The 19246-nt window shown below is 41.1% G+C and overlaps 1 protein-coding gene across 8 annotated transcripts in view; it reads left to right on the forward strand.

Annotated features, from left to right (window-relative positions):
• The window catches only part of CTNNA3 (catenin alpha 3), a 426948-nt gene that overhangs the window by 367727 nt on the left and 39975 nt on the right, over positions 1–19246 (forward strand). For 7 of the 8 annotated variants that reach the window (XR_014956237.1, XM_085583117.1, XM_085583119.1 and 4 more), the window contains one exon: positions 7030–7211. The exons of the other annotated variant lie outside the window; for it this stretch is intronic. Coding sequence is in view for 6 of the 7 variants with exons in the window: in XM_085583117.1 (XP_085439243.1) it covers positions 7030–7211 (182 nt within the window). In the remaining variant the exon portion in view is untranslated. The remainder of the gene's footprint in view (positions 1–7029; positions 7212–19246) is intronic. 8 annotated transcript variants of the gene reach the window in all.

A 19246-nucleotide genomic window follows, 5' to 3' on the forward strand; every position in this document is an offset into this window, starting at 1 on the left:
TGTCAGCAATCACAGGCACAGACTGGTGCTGTGGGGAGATGTCTCTGGGATGTGCTTCTCCTTGTGAGGTGGAAGGGACTGTTGCACACGGACTGTGTTAATACAGCTAAAACCCCCAGTACTTTAACATTATAGTACGGGCATTTATATTTTGCCCCCATTTCTCCCTAAAACAGTACAGCTACTGTAAATGTTCCTTTTTGTGGCATCTAGATAGAGGTAATGGCTTAAAGCCTGATTCTGTAGTTTAGAAACAATTTTCCTAGATTTCAGGTCCTGTTATTTGGGCCATAAATGGCACATAACCCCCCAAAAGCAGTAGAAAATTATAGCTTTGACTAAATTATATACATATGCACTTAGGCTGGAGTAGGATATTGACAGACACCTGCACAAACTTTTTTTTTTAAAAAAAATGTCTTAACAAATCTGTTTGCTGCTGCAGCAGCAGCATACAAGAGCAGTGATTGTAGGCCTCTTTGTTTGGAGTGCTCTTTGATATTGATATTTGAAGATTTATTCCCAGAAGCTGTTTAGCAATATGAGGGATCTTTGTAGGGAAGGTAGATGTTAAGCTTTGGGCAGTGGGTGGTTTTGTGTGGTGCAGCAGCTTTGTGTCCTGTTGGAAGGCTGTTGTGTGCAGTGCTGACGCCAGGAGTGACTGTGTTCCAGAAGTCCTTTGGCAAGATTGCAGAGCAGCCTTTTTTCCTTCTTGAGTTCTTTCTCTTGGGCATTCCAGCTATAATAATTCAGTTTAATTTATACATATCTGGCTCCATATTCATTCTGCATAGGAGCACTCTTGATTCCTCTTGCTTTGTCAAGAGTGTTGTAATTTCTTCGATGTCACATCTCTCACTGCTCCAGTGGGGAACTGGTGCCTTTTTTCTTTCTGTTTTTATCACAGCATATAATACCAGACGTGATGTGTGTATGCCACTTGTAACAAATGCTACATCTTAACTAGCAAATCTTGTTTCCCTTATGTATGAAAAAGTCATGTATTATTAATCACACCTTCAGACTCTATCTCCATAAAGAGAGAGAGCAGAGATTAGTGGTGAGATAGTAGAACTAAGATTTGACCTCGTACTTATCTTCCTCACTCATCTTGAAAATGTTACTTCATTGATCTTTCCTCTCAGATAATTTCCCTTTTCTGAGATAAATATAATAGTGCCTGTGGCACCATCCCATGCTGGGGGATACAAGGGCAGTGTACTGTGAGATCTCTGGGTACTTAAACTGGATAAAAATGCTGATGATTGTTTGTAGGTGATTTTACATCCTTGAAGAGGAAGCTCCTTAGGATCAAACCCTTAGCTGCTATAGAAACAGGTACTGTTCATGAATCCAAGGACTAATGCAGTTTTTCCCAGCTGAAAGTTAGCTCTTCCTCTGGTGTTTGTGTGTAATTTGTGGAGTCAGCTCTGGAAGCTTATGACAGACTTATTTATGCTATCATGATCAGTGTAATTGTACTGAGGGAGGTAGTGGCTTGTTATTATGGGATTCTGTGTTGAAGAGAGGGGTAAGTAAGATTTTGCCCAGTTAATTTTCAACATAGAGAACAATGTACACGTTAATGATCAGGTAAAAGTACTTTAAGTGTTTGAAGTTAGTAAATTAGTGATGAGAACAGCTTAGCTTAATTTCAAAGTTGCTGCTGCAGGTTAAGGTCATCATATTGAGGAAGAGGCAAAATGTTTTAGCTCACAACTTAATCCACTTAGGATTGCCAAGAACAGAACTCTTTCAGGCAGCCACACGCCCACTTTTTTTTTTTCTCAGAGTTCTGCAGACAGTTTTGTGAATGCATGGACAAAAATGTCTGAGATTAAGATAATTTTTAATACAGTTTCATTGCACACTGTGTTTGTGCAAAAATTCCATGCTGAAAAAGAGTTGATTCAATGTGTTCTGTGAATGAAAAAATCCAGGCTAAGTTATTTCATTGTTGCATTTGTATTGCATTTTAAATACAGTGATTAATTATATAGCTCTAAAAATATACTAAACTCCAAGAGGAAAGCCTGGATAAAACAGCAAAGACCGAGAAGAACTGTTGACACTTGCATAAAAAGTAGTTAGAGGAGAAGCTACGTTTGCCTTCAGATAAATTAGCAATTTTTATTTAAGTGGAAAATATTGTGCATTTAAGTTCCTACATCAAATAAAATGCTGATGTACATTAACAGAAAGCATGTCCTATTTTGTTAATATAAAAGCCAATTTTGGAATATTTTTAAAATTTTTAACAAAGCCCTACACAAGCATGAAATATTGGTAAGAATTCAAGCATAATGAAAATAACTGCTGTAATTTTGAGTGGGTTCTATGAATAGTAATTTTGACACCTGATTCATAGCAAAAGATTCCGTGTCAGGAGTCATGAGCTATCAAAAGCATTTCATTTTCTTGCCAATTTTTAAACCAATTTCCGTAAAGAGATGAAGTTACTGAAGTACTCAAGGTTGTAGCAGTATATTATATACTTCTACAAAGTAGAGCTGGAAAGAACCTCAAGAACTTGGCTAATCCAGCCTTTTGGCCCAGGCCAGAATAAATACACTTCTTCATGACACACACATATATATATATGAACAATTCCATTGCTCTCTCTACTTAGCTCATTACTGGACTTGATGGTTTATTGGAAAGTTTTTGTCCTTATACCTCATATATTGCAATTAACACATTAGCACTCATCTGTAATGGATACAGAGAGTGAGGTTCCTTCCTTTATGTATTTTTTTTAATGTACTTGTGCATCCTTTTTCTATGGTCTCTTTTGGAGACTCCTGGTGAAGAACTCCAGTAACCTTGATTTATTCTTCGGGGTTGAGTTTCCTGTATGTTCTTTTAGTCTCTCTCTCCTCTGGGTGCTCTGCAGCTGGTTAATGAATTCTTGAATTTTGTGTCCAGACTATTTATATGGCCAAGTGTGTGAGGTCACCTGTTATCTCAACATCACAAGTGAGAAATTTGCACTCTTTGCTGCTATGTGCATAGTTCACAAGGAGCTTTGTATGCAGTTTGCCTTTCTGCCATGAGCACAACCTTTTGTCAGCCACAAATTCCCACCCACACAACTGCCTATGGCTGGTTCTGTCTCAGTTCTGTGTGTGTGCCAGTGTTTTTTCTTAGGGGTAAGCCCTCTCATTGTCTCAGCTGCACTACACATCCTGTGATGTTTCCAGATCAGTTCTCAAGTTCACTTTGAGATGTAAACCAGGCCTCTTCCACTGAGTGTGGTGTGGACTATTGGTTCTGTGGAAACACTGACTAATGCAGCTCCCTTCACAACTTTTCCTGATAGATCCCTTGGCTCGGTGTGTGTTCTTGATAAGTGCTCTGCAAGCAGTTTTCTAACCAATATTACATCCACCCACTGGATATTACATCTAGATCTTATTTCTCCAGGTTATTTGTAAGGATGACATGAGAGCCAGTGCAAAGCTCTGGTGAAGCCCAGACTTAGGACGATGCTTTTTTGATCCATAGGCCTATGGCCTTGGGAGAAAGAGAAATTACATTTAATATGCCATAGTTGCATAATCCAAGCCAACCTTCTTAGTGAAGGCTGATGCAAAAATGGCATTAAACACTTTGTTTGCTATCTCCCAATACTTTCACCCCTTTAGCTGGCTTATGCAATTATATTGCATTTAAAAAGACAGCAGAACTGTCATGGCAGAACAAATGAGGCACTCTCTGAACTTGTTTAAGGAATGCTGCACTTCAGCAGGCTTGCTGCAATTCTTGAAATGGGAAGAATGCAGCTGTGACAGCAGGTGGTAAAGTATTGAAAGAAACACAGCTTCTCCCCACTGTCAGCATCACACACCCACACAGTTCATCTCTGGGGATGTGTATTCACTTAGCTGTGAATGCTGAATATCCAGCATATCTCTGTTACCTCTTCATCCAAACTCACACAGCGATTCCCTCGGTAGGAAAAGCAGCAGTAAAAGGTTGTGGACATCTTAACAGTCCCTTTGACTCAGTGGCATCTCTGTGAATTCACTTATGAACACACTGGCATTCCCACAGAATCTGACTCGGGAATGGTTTGGAACAGACCTCAGACATCCCCTAGTTCCACAGCAGGGATGCCACTCACCAGCTCAGGTTGCTCAGGGCTCAGCTCACATGTGTATTTTATGACAGTGGTCTGCAAAGTTTGTTCAAGGAAAAGACAGGTAAAAGTCATGATTGGAGCTATTGTGAAACTGTTGTGAAATATATTGCTGTACTTTGAGTGATTTGCAGGGTCCTGTTGTTTTCCACCAAATGTTCAGCTGACTGCAGCAGGAGAGGAGGAACAGCCCAGAGGGCTTCTTCTGGCTGCTGAGGCTCTGGTGGAATGAAAGCCTCAGCTCTCAAGACAAAGTAGGGACACAAATCCATTCTTCTGGGATCTCTGACATTTTCTTATAACTATGTGAAGAACATTTTCTTATAAGTATGTGAAGAGCAGGTTATTTTGTGTTCTTGTATGTAAAAGCCCAGAGAAGTTTTTCATATGCTCATTTGGGAAACTGGGGTTTGTTTTGTTGCAGCCTACAGAGTTGCAGTAAACCAGTGTTTTCATCTTTTCTTCTCTGTAGTTAAATGACATATTGCAGCCTACAAAGCTGGAAGTGTTAAATAATTTTCAAGGGAGATTCTTTGATTTTGCTTGAATGTATTGTGCTGCTTTCTGTTGCCTTTGTTTCCTTCCTGGTCCTTGTAAGTGGTAAAAATGGTGATGGTGTGAATCTGGCCAGTCACTTGGTGTTAGGGGTGAGGAAAGAAAAAACGTATGTCCATCTGAGGTTTTAAGACATTAATCAAAGTTTATGTGAAAGTCAAATCCTTGGAGAGCAGCCTGAGACACAGGTAAGCAAAAAGCCAGTTCTTAGGCTTGGGATGTCACTGGCCAGCAATATACCAGGGAGAGAAGAGTCTAAATCATCACCACTTAGTTACCCCCCATGTGTCCTTACATGGCCTTGAAAGTTCTGTTTCATTGGTGGAGGAATGACTAAACATGGAAAGGTAATGAAAGGAAACACGGGGTCAGTCAGGTTGCAAAGGAGACAACTCAAATAACACAAACTCCAGTGTTGGAGACTTCAGCCACCAGGGACAAACAGCCTTCAGAAAAGTTAAGTTAGGGAAATTTTTTTTAAAATTGCATACTTTTTTTTTTAATAGAAGAAAATATCACAGATATAACTTCTTCTCTCACCTAGTCCTTACTCTGTTACCTGCTACTGTAATAATAACATTTTGTCTTAGAAGTAGTAAAAAAATAATTTTTCTCTTGCTTGACAGAATAAACCTGCACTCATGTAACAGTCATTCAGTTTAGATCTTTATTTCACAATTATGGTTATGCTGCTTATTTTGATACAAAGTTAAATCTGTGCTTAAAAGGCTCTGTATACAGTTGCTTTTTTTTATTGGACATGGTTTTAAAGCAGCATGAGGGAAGGGAGAGAAAAGACAAGGTTAGAATTATAATTTCCTTTGCCCTTTGTTCCAGTGGATAATGTCTCTTCCACCTGAAGCTCATTATTGTTGGCAGATAGCAGGATGCTGTATGTCACAGTTCTTTCATTAAAATGTCATCTTTCTTGTCGTTTCAAGATCCAGGTCTGTGATCTTGAACTCAAAACAGGGTTGAAACTGTGGGCTAGGAAATACCCCAGCCATCCACCCATCAGCAAATATGCATGAGATCACAAAAGTTCTCTTTCCTCTGTAGGCCATTTCAGGATTTTTTAACAACATGGGAAAAGTAGCCTCCAAATAGCTGGGCTTTCTAATTCTGTGACTATAGGGTAATTCTGACCACTGTGAGATGGTTCCTTCCACCCTTAACCATTCTGTGATTCTGTGTGATTTTGTGACTGCAATTACAGGTACATGCTGAGAAACCTGTAATTTTCAGTAATTTGTCTAAGTGAGAAAGCTAACCCTGTGACAGTGATTCTAGCATAAATAAAACCTCTGAAAAGACATGGCTTGGAAAACATACATATTATGTACAGAACTGCTTACCCATTTTATTAATTAGAAGCAATTCAACCACGGCCTTAACTTTCTATTTTACTGGTGGTAGACAATGTTTTCTAAGCAAGAATGCTTTCTAAACAAGTCACAAAATATTTATTGTGTAATTATAGAGTAATGACAACATGTTGATAATTGCTGTGTGTAGTTGTGAGTTCCTGGTAGCCTGAAGGGGAAGGTGTCAGATAGCCAGCATGGCAACAGAGCCACCAGGACCAGCGTGGCTCCTCTCTTCTGGGGATGAAGGGCCAGGATCTCCATGTGGCCATGTAATATCCCAGCCCATGGCTGCTCCCTGGCCTGTTGCTGACACAGGAGGGGTGGCTGACCCATGACTGCAGCAGGCTCATGGAGCGCATTAAACAAAAACATTTCTCTGACAATGCTACATTTTCAAGGGCTTTTGGTAATCTTATTCACATCCTGATTTCTGTCACCTATTTGTCTTCTGCAAAGACAGAAGATGCATATTTGAACAATTAAATCTTTTTCAGTTTCTAGAATGATGATATAGAACCCTCTCAGAAGAGAGAATAAGTATAGCTGAGTGTTTCAGGACCATTAACCCTTTTCATTGATTATTTTGTACCTGAATCAATACTGCATTGTGTAACTTTTACATGTATCATACTCAAAACTACTTAGGCTCCTTAGCCCTAAGAAACTGGGAAAATTTTCAGTCATATTTCATAAAGGCTGTTTGGAAGAATTTAATCTTCTCTCTCTCTTTCACTATGTTAAAATGAATGATTTCAGGAACACCACTATCCCCATTACACTGAGATTATTTATTTGGTCCAACCCAGTGACAACTTACAAATTTTGAAATTATAAGTGCTCAAACTCAAACAGTTGGCTCAGGCCATAATGGGTTTAAACTATGTATTTATTAATGTGCGCTATTTGTTTTTTTTTTTTTATAAAATACTCTGACATAGATGTTTTACAAATCAAATTATTCTGCTTTAGGCTAAGATGACTCAACTGCCAGAAGCTGAAAAGGAAAAGATAGCTGAGCAAGTGGCTGACTTCAAAAAAGTCAAGAGTAAGCTTGATGCAGAGATTGAAATCTGGGATGATACCAGCAATGACATAATTGTTCTGGCCAAGAGGATGTGTGTGATTATGATGGAGATGACTGACTTCACAAGGTAATTACGTAAAAAATGGTTCTTATGTATTTAGAAATGCTGGAGGCCATTGTCACACTGGAGCAGCAAATACAGAGTTTAATGTCAGCTAGCTCTCAGCATTTCTGCACAATTGAGTGCCTCAGTTAATGCAACACATCAGGTAGGGGCATTGAAGGGTTGGGGGATTTAATATTTTGGACTATGCTTATCCCTAATTTTTTGCCTTTGTCCTCTCTTATTAATTTGTTGGTAGGGTTTTTGCACATGCTTTAGCACTCTATTTCCGCTCTCAGTGAAAGGGGAAAAGTAACAAAATAACCTTGATTTTAAGCTGTAGATTTCTCATCTGTTGTTCTGTCTACTTCTATCAGAGCATGCTGTCAAGCATGAAACACTCTGTACAGAGCCCATGTGTGACAGTACACAGACTCATACATATTTTATATCCCATTATTGCTGTAGCTTTCATGAGAACTCTTGTGCTGCTAGATGTAGTTTAAAGAATGAGGAGTACCAGAGCAGATAGCTCTCAAAGCCAGTATTTCTTTCTGCTGCCATTGTGTGTTTGATGATGGCCTTACAACAGCAGACAAGTTTAAGTGCAGGAGCTTTTCCTGCCATACTCTGAATTAAATTATATATAAATCTCTATAATCAAGTTGATTACAAGAAAGGAAGATACTGGTGGTGGTGTCTGTACTTCTTTCTCTCCCTGGTCTAGTTAGCAGTAAAACAGTTGCTGACAGGTACACACAACCACTCTTCCAGGACACTTACTGCCTCATGAAACCAATTATTTCATGCAAAAGACAAAGAATGTTCTCTTTGTATCTTTGTGGATGTCAGTGAGCAGGGTTGCATCGAGCTGAACCAGCTTAGGACAGAGCTGGGCTCTGCTGCAGGCTCTTTCTGGGGAAAGCAGCTGTTGCATTTTATTACACTGGCACTTTCCAAATCCACGTGCAAGTGAGAGGGGGTAAAGACCTGCATGGAGAAGTCTGCAATCTGTTGTAAAATTTGTTTTAAATATCTCCTTCAGAAGGAAATTCTGTTTCTTCTTTAATGAGGCCAGATGAAGTCTAGTAAAAGGAAGATTTGCATCTGTCTCAGTAATAGGTGAGCTCACGTGGCTCTTCCTCTTGTTGCTTATCAAAGGTGGCAGTTGTAAGTGCTGAGAAGCACAGCTGCCTCTTCATTTCCTGCTCTGTGAAAATCTGGGAACAGATCTCAGAATTCTTAAGGTTGGAAAAGATTCTTAAGATCATTGAATCCATCCATTAACCCAGCACCACCATGTTCATTTGCTAAACCATGTCCCAAAGTGCCACATCCATATGTTTTTGAACTCTTCCAGGGATGGCGATTCCATCACTTTCCTAGACAGCCTCTTCCAATGCTGGACTACCCTTTCCGTGGATAAATTTTCCTTAATACCTAACACAAACGTCCCCTTGGTGCAACCTGAGGCCATTCCCTCATCTTGTCACTTGTCCCCTTGGCGCAGAGCCCTATATCCCCTGGCTGCACCCTCCTGCCAGGGAGTTGTGCAGAGCCAGAAGATCCCCCTGAGCCTACTTTTCTCCAGGCTGAGCCCCACCAGCTCCCTGAGCTGCTCCAGACCCTTCCCTAGCTCCTTTCACTTCTCTGGACACCCAGGGATGAATATTGCAGAACACACAGCAAACATCAGCTCACCTTAGGGTCTGAGCCCGCCACTCTGTAACCCCCAAGTTCTTGAACGTGGAAGAAAGAAAAGATCCTGACATTTTGTATTTGTTACATCAGAAGCTACTCAGACAAACAGTAAATTTGTGTATTTGACTCGCTCATTATGTAAGCTGATTGCTGTTATTCCTCATATGGTATTACCTCGCATTCATTCTTATTTAATCTCAGTGAGTGGTTTTCAAAGTTTTGGGGGTTTTTGCTCTGTCTTCTGTGTAAGTAAATAGCAAGAAATGGCCTGACCTGCTATAACAGTTTTCATAATATTTTAGTGGAAACACTCATTTCTGCCCTGATTGGCTAAAAATGTACAAGAAAATGCCAGGGTTGCATTTGTTTTGTTCTTTTGTCTCTAAGCTTTATGTTTAAATGGAGCAGGATCTTTGTTTTCCACTGTCAAAGCAGACCTATGATTAAAAAGATATTTGCCAATAAACATACCTAAGTCTCTTTTGCTCATATAAGGGAATGTGTATCTAATTCAAGCAGTGCTTTGGATCACAACACTGGAACTTGTAATTTCTGTTGAGAAGGAGCAAGGAATGGTCACTGGTTTAAATATAAAGGGAGCTCTACTGTCAAGTTTTGAGAATAGTTTGCTGTTTGAACCCTGTGCACTAGGGGAAAGTTCCTTCAAACAGAGAACTGCAGGATGTCTCTGCACTTTGATGAGAGGAAAGGTACAACTAGGGCTCAGGTAAGATCAGGACACCAGACAGAGCCTGCTGCTGTGTCAAAGGTGATTATGTACATGCACCACAGAGACACCACTGCTGGTAATTGGCCTGGCTGGGATGTTCCACAGCCTGCCCTGACAGCGTGCAGCCCATGGATTCAGGATTCACAGTGCCTTTTGAAGGCTCTGGGACAATCCCTCTCTCTTTTCTGTGGTGTAAAGAGTAAATGAGAATCGCTGGGCTTTTACCCCTTACTAATTCTGTAGATTGGTATATTCCAAATGGGGCCATATGAATGCTTTCTTTAAACAAAAGAGTGCAGCTCTCAGCAAACTGTTCAGAAAGCGTCTCATATTTGTTCTTTCTACTTGACATTTGTTTCTAAAATGGCATCAGTATTGGAGTTAATATGAGAAATATAGTGAAAATAGCAAAACAAACTAACAAGACTAGAAAAAAATAAATCTAGCAAAGTCATCCTCCAAAAGCCGTCCCCCTTTATCTTTGTAGTAAGACTAAATGTAATTCTCTAGTACTTCAAGGATTGCAGCTTGCCTAAACGTTTCTCTTGGTAGTACTCCTGGTTCCCACCAAGTGTGGCTGCCTTGTTGGGCAGGGCTCCTCACCTGGTAATAGCCACAGTCTTCATTCACAGCCTTAATTCATCTGGGCTTCTAGTCTTTGCTTGGGAAAGCAAATAGAGATGGCAGTTCTGTAGTTACTGGACTCAAAGAGACCATGAGACACACATATGAAGAAGAAAGAGGGCAGAAGAGGGTTCTATTCCTAGCCAAGTTCATCCATTAAACTCACTATTTGATTTACTTTTCCTGGTGCCCCTTTCCAGTTCAGAGTTACCTGTGATCCTCCATTTTCCCATCCAGCAGCCAGATGCTTTTGAAATTCTTTGGAGCTTTTTCTTTGCATCCTGAAATCTGCTGCCTTCCTTGCCTTTTTCTGTCCCTTCCAGCCCTCAGATTTGTATCAGCTCCATCCAATTACTCTTACCCATGTGGAAATGCCACATCCCAGCTCTCCTGCTCAGTCTTGTTCCCATCACCAACCTGGTTCATCAGTGCCACGAAAGGTAATGGTTCCTTTATTACTAACCCCCTGAACCAAGTGTCTTTGCAGTCACAGTGCAGCTTGAGATGCATGTAAGAATTGCCCCTTGCCCTCCCTGCTCATCTCAGGGCATTCACTGTTCAGCACTGTTTCATTAAGGAGTCTGGGATGCTTTTGAGAGTTCATAGCTGCTCAGTGTTTGCATCATAAGCCTGAGATGAGAACAAACAACTTCAGCTTTAAATTATTTCATAAAAAATCACTTAAAGATTGAAGGTTGTAAATGTTTTGCTAACAGAGGTGCTTTCCAGCTGAGTTATTAGAAAGGACAGTTATTTTGGAGATAGTGTCTTTGGGCAAAGAAAGTCAGCCTCTCCTTTGGGTTCTGTGTTAAGAGCAGCTTCTGCTTGTGTTACTTACAGGAAGACGTTTTGTAAGGTAATTTTGTTTCCTGAGCAAGAACAGTTCAGTTGTGTGTGTATGCTTGCACGTATTTATCATCTATGCCTTGTTGAACAGAGCCAGCAGGATTTCCTTGTTCCAGCAGGGCAGGTTAAGCAGGTACATTCTGCTGTTAAAATGAGCAGCAGAATTGCATTAGCTGCAGTGGTACCAGGGCAGTGAAAGGGTTTGCAGTGCTCGGGGATCCTGACTGTCCTGCCAGGGCTGTGTGCAATGGCCTCGGGCAGGTGTTGCTCTCAAACTTGGCTCTCAACTTTGTGATGGATCCTTGAGCGGGGTGTCAAGTTAAACCATGTAGCACAATCAGCTGATACTGCTCCTTCTGCCTGAATGTCACAGAGCTTCTAATATTTACACACATAAGTCAGGATTTTGAAGGCAGAAATCCAGTGTCTGTGTCCTCCTGTCCATCCCAAAAGCTTGTTACTGAGCCTGAATTTCCTTTACACTACTACTGTGTCTTTGCTAATGGTACCTATATAGAATGTGATATTTCATATGATACTTTTGTGGATGCTTCTGCCACTTTTATAGTAGAAATCATTTCAACTGGTTCTTAAATACATACATCAGCAAGTATTTAATCTGATTTGACAGTTGCTACTCAATATCGTTCTAATAGTTACTGCTACATAGTCATCCTTCAGTAGCAACATTTAAAAAAAAAATATAAAATTCAAATATATTACTTACTTTATGCAACCCTTATTCCAAAGGGAAAATCACCTGGTGGATCGAAGTCTTAGAAGCAAGCGAAATATTTAAAGAAATAAAAATACTTTAACAATTTGGATCTGTGACAGTGTTACTTCAAGTATTTATATATATCCAATTTCCCTGCAAGCTAAATGGATTATTTTTTCCTGTAGTAGGCACAATTGCCAGCAATAGTAGTATTATTAAACAAACCCAGTAGGTCATGAATAAAGAGTCTGATTTAGATCCTTCTACTAGGGATTAAAGAGTTATAATTCCCTCAGTGCCGCAGGTTCCGGTGGTGGCAGCGTGCAGCTGCAGAGGATGGTGGATCAGAGGCACACCCTTCACATGGCTGCTCTTTGCAGGTTAGCAAAGCATTGTAAATACTTGTAAATCAGTACAGGAAGCAGCTAATGGCCAAAATAATGAGCACGACATCTCTTCCTTTCCTCTGCAGCATTTCTCTGGCAAGGTACAGCTGGCTCATGTACAGCTGCAGTCAGGAAACAGGTTTTGCTATTACTCATAACTGGAGTAGAAATACTAAAGGGAAAGAATAAACTGGAGCTGCCTGTCAGCCTTAACAGTAGGAAGAGGACAGGTACATAGACAGGCCTGCATCAGCTTTGTTTTTGCAGTCTTGTGTTCTTTTTTGTGTCACCTGTTGCTCCTTAACCACAACCGTTTTAGGCACTTCTGTTCTCTGCCTTTGCTGTCAGAGCCAAAACATACATTTTCTTTGATCTCTGAGTGCTGCTGCTCACTGCAGGCAGCACATGACATTCAGAATGCTCTGGTACAGGCAGAAGAGACTTCTAAGCCCCTGAAATTGTTCTTGGAATTTCTGGGAAAATAAAAGCTTTTTAGCAAATGTCAGGACAGAAAGATGTTCTGTTATTATTTCTTCCTTCTCTCAGTGAGATAATTACATTGTGGATATCTTTCTATACTATAAGCATGTGTAATTATTTCACAGTTTATCTATTGCATCTTTCCGTGGAAGGGTGAGGCATTCACAGTTTGTTCTTTCATTTAAAAGCTGTTTTTAAAAAAGGTACTGTTGCAGAAGATAGATAAATATGATTATCCATAAATAATACAGCCAGGATGAGAACACTTCTCCCAGCTAGCAGGATAATGCCCCTGCTTATGGATGGGTCCTGGGGTCAAGTGGACTATTCCATCCCACCCCCCAAAAGATATCATCCTGCACCTGTATCCCTCCCCTAAAACATCAAGTGCCTGTAACCCCATTGGCCCAAGCCTTGTTCCAGCCCACCTTGAAGCTCCTTGAAAATGGGGCTTCGAGGGGCCACACGTTCTCTTGGAACTTCCTCCCCTCTCTTGGAACTTCCTCCCCTCTTGTAACTCCCCCTCTCCTTGAGCATCCTTTTGTCTCTCCCCTCCCGCACCCTCTCAAGCCCTGCTACGTGCTATGTCTGGGAGCACGAGGCAGGACCTTTCTGCATCCCCAGTAAACCTTATTCCCCAAGAGCAAACTTCAGAGATCTCTGCCTCAATTCATCTGCACTGTCCTGGAGAGGCAGAAATATTCAACAAGGTACTTCATTTGTGCAACTTCCATTTCCTTGGAACAGAAATGAAAATGAACGTAATACTGTCTTTTAATTGAGCTTAACAGTTACAGTAGGACTTCTAAATGAAAGGTGACAAAAATTATTTTAGCTTGACATTTGATCTTTTTAAGTTTCAACTTTTTATATTGCCAATGCTTGCAAACCATTTTTTTTAAATTCTTATTTTCCTGCAAGAAAACCAGATTATGATACAGGGCTGAGAAATTGAACCTTTTTTATGAATAGCACCTTTTTCATATGGACTTGAAAGTTAATTTAAGATGATGTTTTAATTTATTTTAAACAAACAGTCATTTTCAGCTAGAATGGGAAATGACTCCTAAATTTCATGTATACAGGTAGAAATCCAGACACATTCTCACAGAGAATTCTCCCAGTCATCTGATTAAAAGCCTTGTGTAAAACTCTTCAGCTTAAAAATTATGGTGGTGATTTACTTGTGTGATGTGTTTAGTTGACTTACTGCTGGACTGTGTGAAGCCACTTCTGAATCATTTCTTGCTTGCTGTAGGATGCCTTGTAGTCATGAAAACTGTGAAGATTAATTCCTCTGATTAGAGCAATTACATGCTCCACATCCTAAAAGAATTTTACAAATTGAAGTCCAAGAAAATGTGCACCATTTTAAACAGTAAGGCTTAGTTGTGCTGTTTGTGTAGAAATGCTTAGTTTGTGCTGATGTGTTAGTCATACCTCATGCGTGGATAAGCACAGGGCAAAGCAGTACTGACACAACCTCCCTGTCCCTGTGTCCAAACATGAATGGTATTTACTTGAATACAGGGGATCCTCAAAATAATCAGAGGAAGCACCTGATGCTTGTTTTTTATTTTTCCTGTAGTTCTGTGTAAGATTTCAGCGAATTCCTTGCATTCTTAGCAATATTGCAATTAGTGTAACAGCTATTTCAGAGTATTTTGTACTACAACCCTTAGAATAAAAGTTGAAAAAAACATGAAGAGATTGAGATGTTTGTTGATTGGGCAAAGAAGATTCTGAGGACCTATTGTCCATACCTCAAATGTATAGTCAACAAATTAATAAAATGGCAACATACTCGAATATAGCAAATTCACAAATAAGGCAGACAAACAGATCTATGTAGCCTCTGTCAGAAGTCTGTCCAGAACCAGAAGCAAATCAACTACAAATCACAGAGTACATTACAGCAAATGCAACCCTATTTTAGTGACAAGCTGTTAGTCTTGTGCTGAGAACCACTCCCCAGGCAGGAGCGGGGAGCAGCCCCGCGAGCCGGGCTGTGGCTCGTCCCTGAGCCGCCCGCGGGAGAAGCTGCAGGCAGGGCCAGCAGCAGCCAGGGACAAGGCTGGGGCAGCTGTAGCTGTGAGCCAGGGCTGGGCTGGGCTGCAGGGCAGAGCTTTACTGGGGCTCTGGGAGGTGCCCGGCCAAGCTGGGGCTGCACCGCTGATGCCACTGTGCCAGGGCTGTGGCACCGGGCACGGCAGGCCAGAAGCAGAGATCACCTTGGGATGCTGGATGCAAGGCATTCTGTCCTCACGAGCATTGAGGGAACTCATAACAATGTCAGTTTTGTAGCATTCTCCAAAGGCACGGCATGGAACCTGCCTTTGATCTTCAGTGTCTTGTGCAAGTCTTGTTTTTATGTTTATTTTTCTCAAGCTGTTGTTGGGTGAGAGCACCCAGTAATGTCTCCTAGGAAAATAAAGAAGCAGTCATTACAAAGGCAAAACACCTCTCCCAGCTTCTTACCCTTTAAAATATAGGCCTATTTTTATGGGATTTATTTGCTATATTTTGTGTATGCTATATATTTTTGGCTATAACACCATATGTTCAGGTTCTTTCTGAATTAATTAGCAGAAGTTAGCAGCTTAAACCTTTGGAGGGCTTCCAAGAAATAAGACTGGAAACTTTTGCAGTTATCAGCCCCTTCATTGGAAGGGTAGGCACACCAGTGAATTAATTATGACCAGAAACTAGACGTAGAATATTAGTTACTTTTTTTTCGCTGTGAATTTAATGCTGATTCAAATGGAAGTTTTGTTTACAAGAGATCAGTCATGTTCAGAGTATGATGTTCCCCCATTTTTCTCTTGACAATTTATTATCTGAGAATGGATGTATGGCAGTTAATGCCCTGTTGACCTGGCTGGTGAAACAGAAGACTGGTGTTGTCACTGCCGAGTTTGTGAACTTGATAATAGAGATAGCACTTAATGGGGGTACATAAAAATGAGAAGTAGTTGCAGATAGTGAAATAAAAAGGAAGCAGATCAGTGGGAATTGCTTTTGAGGCTGAATAGGCTTTGTTGAGGTGGTGATTCCTCAGGGGGCTGCTTGTGGCTGCTGGGATGAGACAACTGCAGTGAAGGGGGTGCTGCTGTCTCAACTGACACTCTGATCTTGCTGGGCAGTCTAGAGAAGGGAATGAGGTACAGGGACTTCTCTTCCCCCTATGTCTTTTCCCTTAGCAATACTATCAACTTTGTATATCAAGGTTTTTCTATCAGAATATAAAATGGGAAATATTTGAGGTCTTAAGTCATGTTTTCCAAAACAAAGAAATTTTATAACACAAACTATTTTCTTTTACATTCACATATATAATAAGTTCATAAACATTGGAGGCAAACCATGTTTTGTCTCTTTGTGTTCTGGATGTGTCTGCTGTTGTGTGTAGGTGAGGTGATGGCACAGCATACCCTGAAAACCAGGTTGATGTGGTACCCAGCTGTACCCAAATCAGCTACAGGCTCCCCAGATTGTATGTCTGGCTTTGGTTGTTTAGGATGCCAGCAGTACATTCTAGGCTGGGGAGAAGAAGTATAGTTAGAATTTTCTCTATTGAAGTATATTACTTCAGTCATTCCAAAATCATTATTTTATTATTGCTTTCCCCTCCTCCCTAGACTGAGAACTGTAGCCCTTGCTGCAGTCACCCTTTTCTGTGCAGATGTAGGCATGATTATTTCAAGAGAGCTAAGTCTTTTATTTTTCCAGAATCACTTCTCCTGTATTAGTTCTCATTCTTCTCTTCACCCTACCAAATGTCTGACTTACTTCTCTCTGAGTGATCAACCCACATGAAATAATTTCCACAGAGAAAGAACCTTTGGTTTCTTTATGGCCAAGAGTCAGGCCATGGAGATGCCATCAAATAAAATATAACTGTTCCCAGAAGCTGCAGGGTTATAAACACTCTTACTATATTTCCTATATAATTAATTTTATTTAGTAATATTTTATTTCAGTTTTCTTCCTGGAGCATGCATACTTCTGAGAAAAACTATGCACAAATGCTCACCTTGGGAGCACAGTGAACAACAGAAACCGTGCTGAACTGCTGTTTTCTGCTGAAATTATGACTGGAGGCTGTTCCAAACTTTTTTAATTAAACCAGGACCTTTCACAGTTTGCATAGCCTGCCAATGGTTTTCACACTTCCTTCTTCCAAAACTATGTAGCATTTTTTAACACACGTTTTTCAATTCAATACCTTTGGTGGATGATGTTTTGCTGCTTTTGGGAATCAAAACTGTCTCCTTAAGAGGGCACTGGCAGAGTCATTCAGCATCTTTCAGTACACCTCAGACCTGGCTGGCATACTGCTGCTCATAAAGGTTAGCCAATAGTTTTGCCTCTCCATCCTCCTGCCTTGTTGCCAGGTTGAGGCACAGGACAGGAGGGCAAAAAGAGGATGCCCATAGTGAGCTTCTAGCCCAACCCCTGAGCTGATAAGAAGATGGCTTAAAGGCAGAAGTATGGAGGGATCTGCATGGCAGATTGCAAATGTAAGGTGTTCTTTCAGAGCATTTTCTCAACACTGTCTCAATCCTGCACTGTTAAGATCATCCGAGAGCTATTCTTACTGCTAGGAAGTATGGATCACATAACCCCACTGCTTGGGGGTGCTCTGTGGTGGCAGAGGGAAGGAGTGACACTGCTCAGTGTGTCTGTGGTGAGTGAGAGCTAGTGGAAGGAGCTTGAGAATTCAGTAGGGTCACTTCATCTCATGGTAAACCTATTGAAAAGCTAGTTTAAAGATCTCTGTGTAGTCATAGTTCTACCACAGATCACTGAGATCATCCCTACACAGGCACCTCTATTGCTGCCTTAAAAGAAGCAGCTGACACTGTCATTGAGGTTCTTTAGGCTGATGGAAAGGCCACAGGTCCTCAATGTACCAAGAAGAAAAAAAAAAAAAAAAGTAGAACCAGAACTGGAAAGGAGGAGGGGAGACGTGTTGTAAGCATACTTCTTCCTCCAAGCCTGCCTCAGGAATGAGTGCTCTTGTGGAGAAAGTGTGCTTCTGATCATTGTCAGAGAAGGAGGAAACAGAAACGTTGTTCCTGCTTTTCAACATTCCGATCAGCTTCCCACTTCCACCTGGATGACTTGATCACTAGTTCTCTTGCTGTCCTGATTGGAGTCTGTCTCTCTCTAGAGCTGAAGGCAAACTGTGGAAGCTAGGTGTAAAATTAAGAGACTATTTAGCCGTTTACACTAACAGCTTTGACTTACTTTTAGCATCAAGCAGTGGTTTCTTTTCAATTTTGTTCATTGGTTTAAACATCTTTTTCCTGTTGGCCGAGTCATCTATGCAGAGCAGCATATTCAGAGGGTAATGGCTGAGAAGCCTCTTGGGTATGTATGGGCCTGTGGTAATTGCTAGACATATGGTAATGCTCTGCTGTTAAGTAACTTTTTTTGCTAAGTAGTTATAAACAGATCATAGATCCCAGTTAATTTAGTGCTTCAAGGTTTCTGTACTGGAATATGCACGATTCTGTTTCTCTCTCTGGAATGTCTTCATTATTGCTGCTTGCTCTGTGGATACTGCTTTTCAAGTGGGCCAGTCAGAGGTAGCAGATGAGGATAGCATGAATATTCTAGAAGTGATTTCCTTAAAGGCTTCTCAGTGTTTGTACAGGAAGGCAGGAGCTGCAGACACCAGATGCTGGACATCTGTTAGCAGGAACTGCGAGAGCTCAGTGGTGTGTTACACCAAGGGTTTGGCATGGTGTGGGAAACACAGGATATGGCAGGAAGGAGCTGCTGCCAAAGGAGTTACTGCTGCTGGAAAGGCCTTGCAAGCATCCAGTCAGTATTGCCTTTAATTTTGCATGGATGCCTGAAACATATTGTTTGCATTTCCAAGTGTTCAGGGCTATGCATGGGCAGGTCCTGTCCAGATCAGTCATTGCAGTCTATCCGTGTCAAGAATGTTCTATTTCCCACACAGTTGCAGCTTTCATCTGCACAAGCCCTAACTTTGCTTTTGGAACCAGCAGTTCAATCTGGATTAATAAGAGAGTTCTCTTTAATTTCCTATACCTTTTTAAACTAGCTGTTGGATTTTTACTTTTTTCCTCAAAGGGCACTTCCAGAGTTGTCCATCAGATTCTCTGCAAAAGCAGTTGTTGTCCACAATGGAGCTGGCCAAGGGCCCCAGGATGCCAGAGCTCTCTGATGGTGTGTGGCTGGTGTTTGAGCAACAGCCCATTGTTGGGTTGGGAATGCACATCCCACATTCCCAAGGGAGAAGCACTCAGATAAGGTCTCCTCCAGCTTCTGACAGTAGGCAAACCAAACAGAAGGAGGGTGGGAGGAGGACTGATGATGGGATGTCATAGAGGGAAGTCCTCACTAAGTTACTCAGGGCCACTCTTCACATCTTTGCTGTCTCAGCAGCAGAAACCCTCAAGATTTTGGATTTCAGTGAACAAGCAGCTGTTGTACTGCATTCTTTGCCAAGGCAATAACCTATTCTAGAAGTTCTCTTCAACTTTAAATCCTGTAGGCTTGAGGAAACAAGCTGCCACTATAATTTTAGGCCTTAGAAAAA

Source organism: Lonchura striata, chromosome 6 (assembly GCF_050655825.1).
Source record: "Lonchura striata isolate lonStrDom1 chromosome 6, ASM5065582v1, whole genome shotgun sequence".
NCBI classification, from domain to species: domain Eukaryota; kingdom Metazoa; phylum Chordata; class Aves; order Passeriformes; family Estrildidae; genus Lonchura; species Lonchura striata.